Source organism: Xyrauchen texanus, chromosome 18 (assembly GCF_025860055.1).
Source record: "Xyrauchen texanus isolate HMW12.3.18 chromosome 18, RBS_HiC_50CHRs, whole genome shotgun sequence".
In the NCBI taxonomy this organism is placed as follows: Eukaryota; Metazoa; Chordata; class Actinopteri; order Cypriniformes; family Catostomidae; genus Xyrauchen; species Xyrauchen texanus.
Window position 1 is genome coordinate 25,889,695 of NC_068293.1, and position 17,962 is coordinate 25,907,656.

At 38.5% G+C, this 17,962-nt stretch overlaps 1 protein-coding gene across 1 annotated transcript; it reads right to left on the reverse strand.

Moving 5' to 3' along the window:
- Positions 1 to 665: 665 nt before the first annotated feature.
- On the reverse strand, positions 666 to 16,454 carry gtf2e1 (general transcription factor IIE, polypeptide 1, alpha). Its single transcript, XM_052148864.1, has 5 exons — positions 16,399 to 16,454; positions 13,887 to 14,493; positions 3,571 to 3,772; positions 3,070 to 3,308; positions 666 to 2,015 (listed from the first exon to the last, which is right to left on the reverse strand). Exons 2-5 carry the CDS (start codon positions 14,332 to 14,334, stop codon positions 1,555 to 1,557), a joined length of 1,350 nt encoding a protein of 449 aa, XP_052004824.1. The 5' UTR covers positions 14,335 to 14,493; positions 16,399 to 16,454; the 3' UTR covers positions 666 to 1,554.
- Between the last annotated feature and the right edge of the window lie 1,508 nt (positions 16,455 to 17,962).

Consider the following 17,962-nt stretch of genomic DNA (forward strand, 5'->3'; position numbering starts at 1 on the left):
CAAAATATGAGGCTTGCTGGTGGTGCACATTTATGTTTTATGAAATTTGACTGACTTGTTATTGTTTTAGGGCTGTGAGGGCAATGCAAATGTTTAACCTGCAGTCCAAATGACAGCGGAATATTTAAAAACTAATTTAGGGGCAACTATCTAACTGTCAAACGTAGCAAAATATTGTCTCATGTAGCATCAGAGAAATTCCACGACATCCCTTACTTACACAAAATGACATAAATCATATACATGTGTGGTTCCAGTGATTTTCAGTTCATCGGTCCACACAGAACCACTTCCCACCAATCTTTCTGCACGCACTCTACTCCGACTTGCAAAGACCCAATATTTGGCTCCATGCAGGGCTGCAGTTATAATGTGAAGTGACAGCATCACTGCTGGTTTTCTCTGGCTGTGCGTCAACACACCACAGTAACATGCGACCACCATCTCATACACAGCTGCACCGAAGCACATCACTAGAGACTCAAAAATGTTATCACACAATAGAGGTAATTTCAAACCACCTACATTATTTTCCATTCTACATTATTTTCCTTTCAGATTAGATACAATTTAAGTGAAAAGGTTGAAAACAAAAAAAAAGCTTTAAGTTAGTGCTTTCTCGCACACATGCACACACTCATGAATAAGGAGACTTCACACTCAGCTTTTTATTGCTTTAAGAAGTCTAACAAAACTGAAAAACATAATTTTCCATTCATGGACAAACAAACTGAAGTGAATAATGTCCAATTAGTCAGAGATCAGGTAAGACATTGCTCATCTTTGCTGTGAAAGGAAAGCAATCACACTCTAAACAAACATGTCTCATCATAATTCCATTTAATATCAATTCAAGACAGTCACCTACAGGAAGTTCATTTTTCTTCCCTTTCTAGCTGCAAGTCATTCTAAATACTGTTGAGAAGAGGAGACCTTGAAAAATACGAGCAAAAAAAAATGAGCAAGGAGATGTGGAAATGCCTCTGTAACAGAGCAAAAAGAAAAGAAAAAAAAAACCCTCAAAAGAGCCTAAGTGAGTCTGCCACTACAATAAAAAAAAAAAAAAAGCTTTCTCCGTCATTTAAATGTCAATCACGTCAGAAAGCCCCAGGACCTTTCTGTTTGGAGTTTTCTTTTGAGTGAAATTGTCTCAGCGTTCTCTGCAGCAACAGTCATTTGATTGGAAGTCTCTGAATGTGGCGAGACTGTTAAACAAAAGTCCATTAAAAGGAAAAAATGAGTGTGAGCCTGTCTGCCAATGTGCATGATACTCTTGTTTACAACTCTGAGATACTTTGGTCTGTTGGCACCAGAGTATGTATATTATGTATGTGCATATGGCAAAAGGTCTTGTAACAGACGGATGAGAGAGGAGATGAACAGTCAACGCTATAACACTACACTTCTCAGCTCTGGCAAGACACACAACACCGTTTGAGATAAAAGTGTGCAAAGGAGACTGATCAAAAATGCATCCTGTTAAAAACAGTTATTGGGGAGATGCAGAAAGAAAGAAAGAGACAATGTGATGCAGATAGTTGAGAAGTGATCTACTCAGAAGTACATGTCCTGGAAGAGGTTCTGTCCCATCTCAATGTATGCCTCTTTCTCCTGAGCGGTCATCTGTTCCACCAGCTCGGGTCTCTGGCTCACTTCCCTGTAAGAGAAAGATCTTCCCCCAACCATAACCACTGGGTCATCCCCAACCTCCTCAAACTCATCATCATCATCTTCATCATCCTCTTTTGCATGCCTGCCAGGCCGCAGGGCCATGGCACGGTGTACTGTGTGGGCTGGTGCCTGGGGCAGAGAGTCCTCATCTGATTCACTGGTATCGCTGTCAGAGTCACTGGCATTAGCCGCAGGAATGGTCGATCTGGAGACGACGGCACCTCCTGGTCCGGCTCCACTCCTTTTCTCGTGAATGAGGAGAGCCAACATCACCTCCTCATTCTCATCCTGTGCAGCTCCTCGTCCAGCCATGTTGTCCTGGGTTACTATGGAGTCTTCACCAGCTGATGTGGAAAAATGTATATAAAAAAAAACAATCAGAACAAATAGTAGCTAAAATAAGAAAAAAGGCAATGAGATGCTGTCTTGATTTGAAGGTCACTCAATCTTTAGCTGATTATCCATCATTGGACTGAATGCTTCTCATTTCGCAACCATGCGATTCCGCACCAAACTTGTTGGCACAGTTATGGTATTTCACAGGGGGGTCTGGGTAGCTCAGCAAGTAAAGATGCTGACTACCACACCTGGAGACACAAGTTCGAATCCAGGGTGTGCTGAGTGATTCAAGTCAGGCTTCCTAAGCAACCAATTGGCCTGGTTGCTAGGGTGGGTATAGTCATGTTGGGTTAACCTCCTAGTGGTCGCCATAATGTGGTTCTCGCTCTTGGTGGGGCACATGACGAGTTGTACGTGGATGCCGCGGAGAGTGGCGTGAAGTCTCCACACGCGCTAGGTCTCCACAGTAATGCGCTTAACAAGCCACATGATAAGATGTGCGGATTGACGTCTCAGACACGGAGGCAACTGAGATTCGTCCTCCGCCACCTGGATTGAGGTGAGTCACTATGCCATCACGAGGACTTAGAGCGCATTGGAAATTGAGCATTCCAAATTGTAAAAAAAAAAAAAAAAAAAAGGAAACCTGGGTAGCTCTGCGAATATTGACGCCGACTACCACCACTGGAGTCTCTAGTTTGAATCCAAGGTGTGCTGAATGACTCCAGCCAGGTCACTAAGCAACCAAATAGGCTCGGTTGCTAGGGAGGGTAGAGTCACATGGGGTAACCTCCTTGTGGTCACGATTAGTGGTTCTCGCTCTCAATGCTGAGAGTCTCCGCAGAGTCATGTTCAGCGAGCCACGTGATAAGATGCACGGATTGACTGTCTCAGAAGCAGAGGCAACTGAGACTTGTCCTCCGCCATCCGGATTGAGGTGAGTAAACACGCCACCAAGAGGACCTAGTAAGTAGTGGGAATTGGGCATTCCAAATTGGGGAGAAAAGGGTATAAAAAAATAGCTTTCACATAAGGTACAATATAGGTGATTTGACTCACCATTCTTCAAAGCATCTGTCTCACTGTAGGCCCCCTGCACGGTGCTTTCCGTCAGCCATACGGGCCTCTCTTTGGGGGTTTTGCCCTCAGCTGTCTGGCCAGACTGAGGTTCCTGGTCTTCCATGCTGATGACCACATTTTGTGTGTAAAGGTCATACGACGAGCCCTTTGTTTTCCACATTTCCCGACCAGGTGCCCCTGCATCAGCTCCTGCTGTGGACTGGGCAGCCCGTTCGCGACTGTGAACAGCAACAGAGGTGGATTTGGGTTACTGAAAGGGTGGTGAATGCCTTTTCATAGACATTTACATTTTTGTTGAGATGACATATCTCAACTGATTTCAACTGGACATTCTTTATGAATCGTTTGACAAAAACAAACCATAGTAAATGTAATCGATATGACTCATGCACTATATTATAAGTCTTCTAAAGCCATACAAAGATTTTGTTAAATACAGAATTAAGATGACTGGCCAATTTGAAAATTAAAATGGCTGACCTCAGTTTTAGGGCTGGGATTTCTGATGGCTCAGGTTCCAGGAGATCATGGGACAAGTTGATGTTCTCCGTCTCTCGTAGCAATACGTAGATGGGCTCTATCTGCTCATTGAAGCGTGCCACCAGAGTGCGAGCATCTTTCTTTGGCACGGCTGATTCATCCTCCTCTACTTCTGTTTGACAGAAGGTACATCGGAACGTCCCTGCAGTAAAGAGCAGAAGGTCTTCGTTAATTCATAATCCATTAATGTAAAAGGACACATTAATGGCATATAGACTAGAATTTGTATTGCCACACAAACCGGGCTGGTAGAATTTTCTGTGACTTTCACACAATGGTGCCATGTAGCGGCACTATACGTTTATGACAGAAACAATCCAAAACAACCTGGGATTAAGCGCACTGCTCAAGAGCACAATGCTGATGGCTCAAGGCTTGCTCCTTGCTGGAATTGAACCAGCAACCTTCTGGTTACATCCATGAACCTTAACCACTATACCACACTAATGAATTCAAACATATATGGCGCCTTTCGGTGATGGTTTGAAGGCAGGGACCAAGGAAAGATTTGCTTGTCAGGGGCATTATATCTCTTGTTCCTCATGAGCCAGGGGCTCCAAATTGTGGTATCCCGACCCCCAAAGCTGATGCTTTGACCCTGTTCCACACTCTTCCATAAAAGAAAAGGCTTTGGTGAAAAAAGGAGATATAATAATAAAACAAAAGTAAAATAAAGACAACCAATATCAGGTTGCAGGGTGTGGTCCAATTACAGTTACAACTCAATGCCATTAAAGGGAAAAGGCCAAAATTATTGCTAATCATCTAATATTATTGGAACAGAAAGAGGAAGAACAATCACACAAGATACAAGGACATGCACACAAACACCTCCAGCATTCACTAGAAGTTCCTCTGCAAGAGAAGCAAGTCTGGTTTGCCAGATCTGCTTAGACGTTATTATATATCTGCTGCAGACGTTGTTTACAGCCTTCTGATGAGAACACACACACAGCAGGGCCTGGTCTGTGTGCATGTGTACAGGTTACTAGATGACTATAGATTAGAGGTATTTATTTTACATATGTATGCTCAATGAGAGCATTTAATGTGGTCCGTCACAGATGGTGCTGATGTCATTTTATGTTACTAATGATTTTACCAAGAACAGTACCTTCTTAATACAAGTTGTCTAGGTGGGACATATTGAAAGGCTTGTACCTTTTTTTTATAATTAGCCAATAGGCATAGTTACATCACAGTCGTAAACAATGATTTGCTGCTTGCTAGTTGGTCGCAGGTGGTATTATACATTTTTACAGCATCTGACTGGACAAAAAAAAAAAAAGAAAACCCTGTAGTACAGCATGAGCCATCAACATTTTTGGGCCATTGCCCCAAAAGATAAAGACTACATTTTAAATGCATATTTCTGCCAAAACAGCAAGTTGTCAGTGTTAAGAAGTACGCAAATAGATGTCCTCAAAACTAACAGTCATAGACAAAAATGCTTTAAAATATTTTCATTTCATGTTTTGATATCAGGAACACACACCAGCTTTATTGTTTTAACACTGAAATTATTCTATATTTTTATAATTATGTTGTTGTGCTGAGTGCATGTCAAAATTGCCTACGAGTTTGTGGCCTTGAGGTGAATTAAAAAAGTAAAAGATCCATTGCAATTTCCATTTTAAAAGCTTTGTTGGAAAGTTGACAACAAAATCTGTGAAAGTGTTCTTGAAAAAAAAAAAAAAAAAATCACCTCTGGCTAGGCCCTTTTACTACAAATGTCTCCTCTGCCAATCCACGGATGGAGAGGGAAAAAGAAAACAATTTTATAGAGAGAGGGAGAGAGTGTAAAAGAAATAAATAGCATTATGGCGAAGGAAAGATAAAGACAAGTCTGCGTCGCATTTGACACAGCTCTAAAGGAAATATCGACAAGCCCTGAGAGCAGGGAACAATTTTACCGCAACCCTCTCAGTCAGTCAGTCAGTTAGTCTGCCTTCCTCCCTCCCTCGCTCTCTCTCTCTCTCTCACACACACACACACACACACACAAAGGAATGAAAAAGCACAAGCGAGGTAAAAGGCTGCATTTTAAACATCTGAAAAATTGACGTGAGATCAAGAGATGCATTTTCAAACACATGCAAACATCTTGTTGTGAAGGAGTAAGAGTAATAGGGCAACATGATTGGAAAAACACAAAGGCACACTCAAAAGTGACAGCACACTATGTATGTATACAAGATGAACAGCAAATGGTCTAGAGAAAAAAAAATATTATTTTGACAAAAGGAATAATTGACACTGATGTATTATCCATCGAAGCTGCAAAGAATGTTTTGGAAAAATTAAGATAAACGCAAGCCATAGCTTAGCACGAAAAAATAAAAAGTATCTCTTTTCTGTTTCGCATACCAGAAAAACACGTATACAATTAGAGGTAATGAAGTAAGAGGCACCCAGCCAGCAGAATTCAGAAGAGTTATCAAACCTGTCAGAAGCCCTGGAAAATTAGCAAAATGGCACATTCGCGTGCACACAATCACTTTCGTGTCTTTGTTTTCAGGCAAAGTGTGCGTCAGCCCTGCATGTACACACACATTGTCAAAGTGATCTAAAGGAACACGACGCAGAGCTGTTAGTGTGTAGACATACATTAGGGCTTTCTGTTAAGACGAAAGTGGGCTGGTGTCTTTGTGTCGATAGTTTTTGTATTATCTATCAGATATGAATAGGTCTGGTTAAAATTACATAGTAATCTCTCCAGTGATTCAGAGCTCTTTTGAAAGTAGGATGGTGCTTTGTTCATTTGTCAATGCCAAAGAACAAAAGGACTTTTGTGGCGAGCCCTTAAAAAGATGAATTCAGCATAATTTTTAAATTTGTTATACCCCCTCATGAAAAAGTTTCTCCCTCTAAGCAACAGTGAAAAATGCACCACATTGATTACAATTACAGCGGTTTGCCCTGTTGTGTGTTTGTGGCAATGCAACTACAAGAAAAATCTGTCTATACTGTCTTTTTCTTTCTTTTCTTCAAAGGAATGTGCATTAATGACTTTAAAGAAATGTTCTGCATTAATTAGGTTTAAGTTTAGCTCTATAGTCTGTATCTGTTGATAACCACATAAAGAATTTAGACTCATTCTAAAATTTGTAAAACAAAGAAAATAAATTTGTTTACAGTAATGCACTTAAAATGGAAGTCTATTGGGCAAAACATTCTCAAGGCATTAAAAGTGTAATTATACAACGTGAACTTTTGAGCACTTGTATTAGTTATTCTGTTCAAAATGTGTGCTATTTGACCAGTAACGTTGAATAAACCTGTCTTTTAGTGGAGGGACTGCTGTTCTTTGTCTTTAACTTCATCTGACCACAGAACCTGATTCCATTGAAAGTTCCAATAACATCTGGCAAACTGTAGGAGGCTTGAGTTTGTTGGTTGATGAAAGCAAAGGCTTTTTTTTGGCAACTCTACTAAACAGGTTGGTTATGTGGTTATGCGAATGGCATCCGTTTTTGAAATTATCTGACCCCAAGAAACAACTAACGTCTGCAATTCTACAACTGTGATTGATTGTCAGGGATTCTTTTGCCACTCAAACCATCCTCCTCACTGTGTGGGGCCAGTATAGACACACATCCTCTTCCAGGCTGTTTGTTTACTTTTCCAGTTGATTTAAACTTCTTTATTATTGACCTGATAGTGGAAATTGGCATCAACCGCTGAACTACTTTTTTATAGCCATTTCCTGATTTGTTCAGCTCAACAACGTTTTGTCGCACATATCAATATAATTTTTGCAGCCATTTCACCCTTGCAAGTATGTCAAAGTTACAGGAATAGTCACATTACATAGTCATGATAAAAGAAGATTGGATTGGATATAGCTTTGCAGATATACATTTAAAGCTGTGTATTTTAAAGATGAAGGGTGTAACTTTTTCAGTGTTAAAATAATTTATCATAATTTATTTATAATATACAGAGACAACTATAATGAAACCATTCATAGTTTAATTTTTTAGAAAACGGTAAACTCTGTCTCTTGGCGATATAAAAATTCCTCGGTTTGTTCTGAGCGACTCATCCTGCTCAACACGGTAACACTGACTCAACCAATGGTGTGAATTGGGGGCTGGACTATTTGATAGGGAGCATATTCGTTTAGGGTTGTTTGAAAAGATTTTGCAGTTCTATTTGGTGGTGCTAGTGCGACAGAAAATCCAAACTTCAAAATGTATGTTTATTCCAGTGCAATGACTTAAACCATAGATTTGAACATAGAGTGCATTACTGTGAGAGCAATCTTTGTAAATTACAGCATACCATATGTAATACAGTACTGTACGAAATTCTTAGGCACATGAGTTGTTTCACAAATACACTTGTCTTAAGGTTATTTCATGTCCTCTGCATTCGTGTGTCAAAAGTCAATTTTAATTTTAGACTTTAAAACATTCCTTCTGCAAAAAGACGAAAATAGAAGAAAAACTAGGAGTTCTGCAACAGATGATATGTCCCACACAGAGCCCTGATCTTAATGTCATTGCGTCAGTCTGGGTTTGTTTGAAGAGACAGAAGAAACTGAGACAGCCTAAATACATAGAACTGTGGCAAGTTCCTGTGGCTGGCAAATTCAACAGTGGCACAATAGCGCCCTCAACTGACAAACATTATGACTCATAGCCTCAACGATCTGCTTAAAATACAACACTATGAGAATGAGCAAAATGATTGACAGGTGAAAAGTAAAAAATAAATAAATAAAACATTTTGTTTGCTGTTTACAAAGTGTACAGTTGTCACAGAGACCCGTGAGATATCTCAGGACACTTATTTCATTAACATCTTTAAGGGAGTAGGAACATTTTTTGCATACTTTTCCAAGGAAAAAACAAATCACTTACAGCACCTTTAAGAATGGGCCATTGAAAAACCCATATAGTTTGAACTCTAATCTGAATATTGGGGTTCCTGCATCCCCCTCAATGTCTATAGTGGTTACGTTCCTCATTTGCACGTGTGATATAGAAGGATGGGAGACAGAGATAACAGAATTAAGACAGAGTTAAGACGTGCCGTGATAGGATCAGTGACTTATTACCGTTCATGGCTAACCCAGTCAGATTTCCTTATCTCCCCTGACACCTCCGCAATCAAAGAGATTTTCAAAAATCAATTTTTTTTTCTCCAAAAGATGGACCTAGATACGCTTGACAAATCAGATCAATATCCTCTCCTGTTCAAGACACGACTAACCTTCCTAAGCATAAAGGGAACATGTGTTCAGGGGGGCAACAGGCAATCCCAAAACATCCATTTGTACATTTAAGTCTACCCAGAGTACAAACAACCACCTGTATCATGACACCCATGTTATATACTTTTAGGTCTGTAGCTGCACAATCTTGAGTTAAATGTAAGGTTACATCAATGAGGATGCGACTTAAACAGGAGCTTTTTCGCAGATACTACTCAAATGGATTTAGAGATAGCTGCTATATAATGGCAAATCTGAGCTTCTGTAATCGAGTCCAGGAGAGAACATGGAAATAAGGATGTGTATATAATCCCAGGGTCTAAGCAGGGTTAGGTTCTTCATTGTGGTTGTTCTGCTCTTCTGTTTCATCCTTGTCTGTCTGCTGGTACTCCTGATGGGTTTCCTAGCAACAGCTTTACCTCCCTGCCTGCTAGTTTGCTTTCAGTAGAGGTGAGGGTGAACACGTGCCACACAGGTCTTTACCTACCTCTCTCTTCCTTTATCGCTCATTACTCACCTTTGGCACTGCTCTCTGCCATCCATCACTCTCTCTTTCATTTCTGTTCTTTCCTCTCATTCGCCCACTGCCCTGAGAAAAAACACACACTACTGAAGAATGCCTCCTGTCTATCAAATACAAATCAACTCTTCATATGCCCTCTGTCAAATTCCGCATCTATACAAATGCAAGTAACAATCACAAATGAGTGCACAATATATGATGAAAGAGAAAAAGTCAGAGGCAGATTCAAGGTGGGAGAGACTTTCAAGTGGTAAAGGTTTGGCTGGTTAGCATGGTCCAGAGAGCCCCTGCTGGTATATGCTGTAACTACAGCATTCTGGGGGCAATTGTTTTTTTTTCCATTGATGGCAATTATTGAGACTATTGAGGGCTGTAACCCAGAACGTTTTTTTTTTTAATTAATTAAACTGCAAACATGTCTAAGTCTAGTCTTCTAAAGCAATACCCTCCAGTTAAAAGCAATCAATGATTAGTAACTGAGGCAGAATGTCATAAAGTGACTGCCTCAGTAACCAATTGCTTACACTTCCAAACAATGAAAGTGAATGGTGACTGAGGCTAACATTCTGCCTAACATCTCCTTTTGTGTTCCACATAACATGAAAAGTCATCCAGGTTTGATATGATATGCATGATATAAGGTGAGTGAATGATGACATATTTTTCATTTTGGGGTGAACTATGGATTTAAGAATGCATACATGCATACACTTGGAAGTGTTATGTGGTTTTATGCTGTCTTTTCATTACTATCCTTTCCGAACACACACAGGCTAGATCAATTATACATTACTCAAGACTGCAAGAGCAGTATTTGTTGTGCTGGGTTTAGCAAAAGCTTCAACAGAGACAAATACACCATCTACTCATTATAAGACAAGTCACGTCAAAAGTAACACTTTTGTGTGTGCTTCAAGTACATAAATCAGCCGCCATTGAAGCCAAAAGTGTAAAACAGTAAGCCAGAAAAAAGAAAGGCAAGATGATGGCGTCAGTGTGATGTGTTAATCCTTACAGCTGCCTCTATGAGATTATATCCTGTTTATTTTTAAGCATTTGAAAATAAATATTATATCCTTTCTGACAATGAATACTGTCAGCAAAGTCAAGTAATTCAACATCGACCTCCAAGTGTGTTTTATCTGAATGCAATTCATAATGGCATGCATTTAAAAACTCATCTAATATCATCCCAGATGCTTTGGACATAAAAGTCTTCTGAATGCAGTGCAACTTTTAACCTCTGCTGCCTCAGTGTGGATCAAGTGATGATCTAAATTGACTAAATTGTTCTAACAATTAGACTAAGCATTCAGAAATCAGAGAAAAGCCCATTTTTACAGTGCATCCTGAAAGTATTCACAGTGCTTCAATTTTTCGACATTTTGTTATGTTACAGCATTATTCCAAAATGGATTAAATTCATTATTTTCCTCAATATTTTACAGACAATACGAAAAAAACGGAAAAAAAAAATCACATGTGTATTCACAGCCTTTGCCATGACACTCAAAATTGAGCTCAGGTGCATCCTGTTTCTACTGATCATCCTTGAGATGTTTCTACAACTTGATTGGAGTCCACCTGTGGTAAATTCAGTTGATTTGACATGATTTGGAATATATATATAAGGTCCCACAGTTCACAGTGCATGTCAGGGCACAAACCAAGCCATGAAGTCTCCATCCATCCAACCTGATGGATCTTGAGAGGTCCTGCAAAGAAGAATGGGAGAAACTGCCCAAAAATAGGTGTTCCAAGCTTCTAGCATCATACACAAAAAGACTTGAGGCTGTAATTGGTGCCAAAGGTGCTTCAACAAAGTATTGAGCAAAGGCTATGAATACTTGTGTGATTTATTTATTTATTTTTATAAATTTGCAAAGATTTCAAACAAACTTCTTTCACGTTGTCATTATGGGTTATTTATTGTTTGTAGAATATTGAGGAAAATAATGAATTTAATAAATTTTGTAATAAGGCTGTAACATAACAAAAAGTGGAAAAAGTGAAGCGCTGTGAATACTTTCTAGATGCATATTATAAGCATATTGTTAGCATTCAATGGCTTTAGTAAAAAAAGAAGCAAACACAGACCTGTATAGAAACATCTTTCCAAATAAATTTAGAATGTGGATGGTTGCAACTTGATTTTGACATCATGATCGCACAACAGTAACTTTGCCCCATGGACCCTTTTCACACTTCCGGGGTTTGGAATGCAGAAGTAAACAAGTAAACAACTGCATGGTAAACATCGATAGCAGTGAATGGGAGAGCACAGCAAATATACATTTTGCTATCCATTTGCTCCAAAATTAAAAGATGCCATTTTTACATTTCCACAACTTTCCAAATTAAGAAAAAAAAAACAGAGAGTGCTGGATTATGACAGTCAGAAGAGAGATGGTAAATTTACTGTCACTCTAGAAACCTCATTGCATCTGTGGTAACTCATCTTTTAAAACTGATTCCAGGGTAATGTCACACAAAGTATAATGTTATAAATTTACAATAAATAATTACAAACTGCAAATATAAAAATCCTGCTAGATTTATGCTGCTAAATAAGGGGGAAATGGTCCATTGCTCACTTTCTCCAACACACAAAAAACATGTCTACCTCTTACAAATGTCAGGAAAAAGGTACATCAGAGAAAATGCATTTTGATTAAGTAGTACCCTGGGGTTACACTAATGGAATTCAGCAATCTTATTGTTGAAAGACACCCATTAAGTTATGCACCTTGACATTTTAAATTAAGTCTTTTCATCAAACATCTCTGAAAAGACAGCTTATTCTGCTCATTAAGTGCTAAATAAGTTAAAATTATGTTTATTTTTTCCAGCTTATTAAAGCGATAGTTCACCCAAAAATGACAATTCTCTCATTATTCACTCACCTTCATGATATCCCAGGTGTGTATGACTTTCTTTCTTCATCAGAACACATTAGAAGAAAAATATCATAGCTCAGTAGGTCCTTAAAATGCAAGTGAATGGAGATTTCTCTTTTGAAGCTGCAAAAATCACAGACAGTCAGCAGAAACGTCATCGATGCAACTTCAATGGTAAAATGAATGTCTTCTAAAAAGATATGATCACTTTTGGTGTGAAAAAATATAAATATTTAAATACTTTTGAACTACAATCCAACTCTTTGCGTAAGCTTCACGAGAAGGTGGAGTCCAAGCATGACATATTCATGTTTCCATGTTACTGACATACTCTCACATTCTCCTCTCAGTTGAGACATCCAGGATATGCAAAAAAAGCACCACTGTGAGCAAAGAAACAAATAAATACATACCTAACCAAAACTAACCAAGCTACTGTACAGTGTTTCTCCTCACAGAGCTGCTTCTCGATTCCTCAGTTCTAGCATGTTTCAAATGCCAATGTGATTACGTCACATGGGAGTACCACTGCTGATCGGAAGCATGCATTTTTGTTAAAATTACTTTATTTTATTTTATTTTTGCACCAAAAGAGATTGTGTTGCTTTAGAAGACATTAATTTCACCTCTGGAGTCGTATCAATGACGTTTATGTTGACGTTTTGTGATTTTTGGAGCTTCAAAAGAGAAATCTCCATTCACTTGCATTTTAAGGACCTATTGAGCTAAAATATTTTACCATTTTTCTTCAAATGTGTTCTGGTGAAAAAAGAAAGTCATTCATACCTGGGATATCATGAGTTTAAGTAAATAATGAGATAATTTTTGTTTTTGGGTGAACTTACCCTTTAAGTGCTCATAACAATTAAGTGCTTATAACAACCTGGAACCAATTAAACTCCAAATTTCTCACCATTAGCTTCCATCTACATAATTGTATGCACATTTTGGGATATCACGTAAAACTGCTGGACGAAAAAACACTAAGATGCAAATAAAATCTCCAAAATGCACATAAAATGTTATACGCTCGGTTGAGGAGTATGTGCACCAACTATTGTGGAAGCAAGTTTTCAGAATAAACTCCTATTGAATTTATTAGGAATACAAGATACGAATAAAAAATATTTACTGAATAGGACATAACCAATTGTCGCATCTGAAATGTTGCTCTAGTCTGTGTCTAACGGTGTCCTGAAAATCCAAAGCCTGCAAAGAGTTTGCAGAGCAAGTAAGTCAAATACAAACTTTGTCAAAGAGCAGGTTCACTGACGCTTTTGAAAAATATATAATTGATCTGTGCATTGCAAAGCCAAAAGGAAGGAGGAAACATGCACATATAGTGCTTCCAGAACTGTGTGATGCACTGTCGCTCCAAGACATGAGACAAAGTTCTTTACAGTGTTTTGTCTGCATGTTCTAAATCATGACTATTTTATTAATAAAAGATTTTGTTCTCTTGAACACATGGGATGGAAATACGGCTTCATTCGCACATTGCTTTTGCGATAATTTGGTTTTTCGTATAAATAAAATGTGCAACTTGGATGGAAACATAGCAGACGTATCACTGTCTTCCTACCTTGTTTTTATTCTCCCCTCTCCCCCTCATACTCACCAGTCATGGGGTCAAACAGCTGGTTGGCTTCCAGGTCAGTGAATGTGTTCAGGCAGCAGGGGCAGCGGAAGGAGGCTCTGTTAGTCGAGTCCCGTTCATCCATCTCAATGCGCCTACGCATGTGGTCCAGCTTGTACTTGACAACATTAACCAGCAGCCTGTAGTTAATGAAATAGTAATTGTGCCGTGTCGTCTTGCCATCAGGCGCCGTCTCCACTCGCATGCGGCACTTGACGAACTTGTCGGCTTTGAGTGTGTTCATCACTGAGCGCAGATGCTTTCGGTCAAACTTGAGCAGCTCCAGCATGTCCTCTTCACGCACGCAGGGGTTTCGGATCAGCACGTCCAGAGCCAGAGCGTGCTCGATGCCATAGAAACCCCGCACAACCTGCTTGGCCAGCCGTTTCAGAGAGGCAGGGACCTCGGTGAGCAGCTCTGGTTCAGTCATGACGGAGAGGATTGATGGAGAAAAAGAGGAAGAGCAAAAGCAGGAGAAGGCAGCTAAAGTGGAGGTGTGACAAAACAAAGTAGGATGTGTTCATAGGAAGGACTGAACAGGAGCCTCAGCTTGTTGGGTGATTTTCAGATTCTATTTTAGGATGGAGGTCTGTGAAAAGTGGGAGAGCAGAAAAAGAGATCAATTGCAAATCAGAGCATTTAATTAATTAATGGCTTCAATGCCTCATTAATCAATGTACATGCAAATCTAAACACTTCTGTTTGTAAGAGGGGTCAACAGTGCAAAACTGACATTTACAGCATGCCAAAATGTACTGCTTTGGTCAGAAAGTCTCAAATGGATAGTTCACCCAAACATTTAAATTCTCTCAATTACTCAGTCTCATGACATCCCAGATATGTTTGACTTCATTCTTCTGCAGAACATAAACAAATATATTTTTTATCAAATATTTATTCTCAGCATTGTATGTCCATAAAAAGAAAGTGAAAGGTGACCAAAACTTTGAACCTTCAAAAAGCACATACAAGAAGCATAAAAGTAATATGTAAAACTCCAAAGGTTAAATCCATGTCTTCTCAAGCAATCCATTCGGTTTTAGTTGAGAATAGAAAAAAAAGTTTCTCCATTTTAACTATAAATCTTGACTCCAGCAGTTTCATTGGTGATCATGATTTCAATCTTCATTACACTTCCTAACACCATCTAGTGCTCTGCACATGCTTCAAGTTCTAGGAAGTGTGATCTAGCCTGAAATCACAATCATGCCAAGAGACTGCATTGGTAAAGATGTTCAGTGAAAAACGAGTAACATTTTAATATGTTTTCATGGATTGCTTCAGAAGACATGTTTTAAACCACTCGAGTTGTATGGATTATGTTGGAAAGGCGAAGCTTAGAGCACCTGTCAATCAACGGCATTATACAGCGGAGCAAGACAGACGAAATACATGCACGTGATATGTGCTAATATTACTTGTTGTGGGTGCTAAAGTGTGCATCCATGAGTGACTAACCACACACACAGACATGTGCACACAAGTACCTGTTCAAACACTCTCCTATACCCTCATATCAACCTGACTACCTAAATATGCAACCTGTCATGTGCCTGTGACTTGTGGCTTCTTCTATGTAAATAAACCCCTTTTGAATGGAACCTGACTCTTTGAATCCTATCCTGTGTTCTGACCGACACGCCAGGAGGCGAATGGTTAATTAGGAACCTCCTTAGTATACAGCCTTTGTTCCTTCCCCAAACTATCAAACAGATTACTTAGTTTCATTCTGCCTTTATGTGCTTACTGGAGCTTCAAAGTTTGTTTACCATTCACTTGCATTGTATGGACTTACAGAGCTGAGATTTTGTTCTAAAAATCTTCGTTTGTGTTCTGTAGATGAAAGAAACTCACATCCGGGATGGCATGAGAAGATAATGAGCTAATTTTTATTTTGGGGTGAATTATTACTTTAACACAAGCTCAGGTCTGGCAGGCTGGTTTTCGGAACATGGCAGAATGACAAGCTGTTTTGTCTACCAGCTTGAACAATGTGATCTACCAGGTCCATCAGTTGATATTCCAGCTGCTCAACCATTTAAACCAGCCAAGATCTATAAATGACCAGTTAGAAACTATATACAGTATAAAACCAACAGAAGCTGGGGATCACTTTAACAGACTAAGCAGTCTTCAGTCACCCAGTATCAATAACTGTAGTTTAAACACTGATTTATAGTGATACTTCAATAGCAACAAAGAAGAGATGCTTAGTTTATATGTTATTGAACGTAGAATCCAGCAACAAATACACACTAATGAATTAATGCGTTAAACAACATCATTCTATAAAAACGTTTGTATTAAATACGCATTTCTATTCCCCATAACAATGTGACAGTACAGTTAATTACCATCTGAAGCTTTATATCTTTGAGAGTTCAAAATTAGACTATCCTCAGTCAGTGCATTACAGATGTAGTTACATCTGCATATACCTCCAACAAAATAAACAACATGCAAAGCGCAAAGATATAAATCTAACATATCAAACCTTTAATTTTCCTCTTTAGATGAGGACAAGTTTCCTGCTTCTACATCACGTTAACGCACAGCGGAAATGACGCAGAGCATAAGCTGTTTCTATAAAGTCACGGTTAAAAATATAAAATAATTGTTAAAATATGCTAATTAAAGTGTCACGAGATAATAAAAAAATATAAAATATATTGTAATTAAAATAATTAAATTTAAACAAATTTGTATTCTATATGACAATAAAATGTAATAAAATACAACAATGATGTGTTAAAAGTCTATTTTGTAAATTCTTAGCGTCCGTGTTTAATTTACCGACCACCGGGATCTAAAAAAATATCTATTTGTATTTTAACTGCAAAATTCCTTTAAAAAAAATTATCTGTGCGGTTATATCAGGAACACTTTTGTCATAGAATAATGTGCAATGCAAGATGCAATTAAGGAAGTGGAAAAATGGACAAATAAATGGGGATTTAGATTATCAGTGTCTAAAACACAAGTCATATGTTTTTCAAAAAAGCATAAGATCACACCTGTATCCTTAAAATTGTACACTCAGCCTCTTGAGCAAGTGAAAGTTATTAGATTTCTTGGGATATGGTTTGATGAAAAGTTGACATGGAAGATTCATTTGGAAAAAATGGTTAATAAATGTAAAAAGATTGTTAATATCCTACGATGTCTATCAGGACAAGCATGGGGAGCAAGCAGGGCATCATTACAAAATATATATTGGGCACTAATGAGGTCTGTCTTTGATTATGGGTGTATAGTATATATGTCATCAGCAGAGTCTAATGTCAAAGCATTGGATGTCATGCAAGCTCAGGCTCTAAGGATATGTAGTGGATCTTTTAAAACATCCCCAGTGTCTTCTATGCAAGTGGAAATGGGTGAGATGCCTTTGAGGATCAGAAGGATACAACTGATGTTGGCATACTGGGTTAATGTGAGGGGACAAGTTGATAGCCACCCAGCTAAAGCTATCTTAAAAGACTGCTGGGAACACAGTAAGTCCAATTACAGAAGTTTTGGGTGGATTGGTGATGTGAAAGCTGAGAATATAGGGTTACATAAGTTACAGTACTGTTCAACGGTTTCAGTCCCTCCTATTCCTCCATGGTTTTTCCCTATACCAGATGTAGATTTAGGCATTCATAAGGAAATCAAAAATTTATCAAAGGAAGTAGCAGTGAAGGATATTGTTAATTGTTATCTGGATATGCATTTTTCTGAATATACATTTATATTTACAGATGGTTCCAAGGATCCAAAGACAGGACATGCTGGGTCAGCAGTATATATTCCAAAGAATGGGGTAATATGTCAGGAAAGAATAACAGATGATTTATCAGTATACACAACAGAGCTGGTTGCAATTTTGTTGGCCCTGGAATGGGTAGAGGGAAATGATTTAAATAACTCCGTGATTATATCTGATAGTTATTCAGCTTTAGAAAGCATGAAATCTGGGAAATCTATAAGAAATGATATAATTCATAAAATATGTATGGTTTTACATAAGTTAAATGTAAAGGATTTAAAAATTAGGTTTCTTTGGGTACCTGCACATGTTG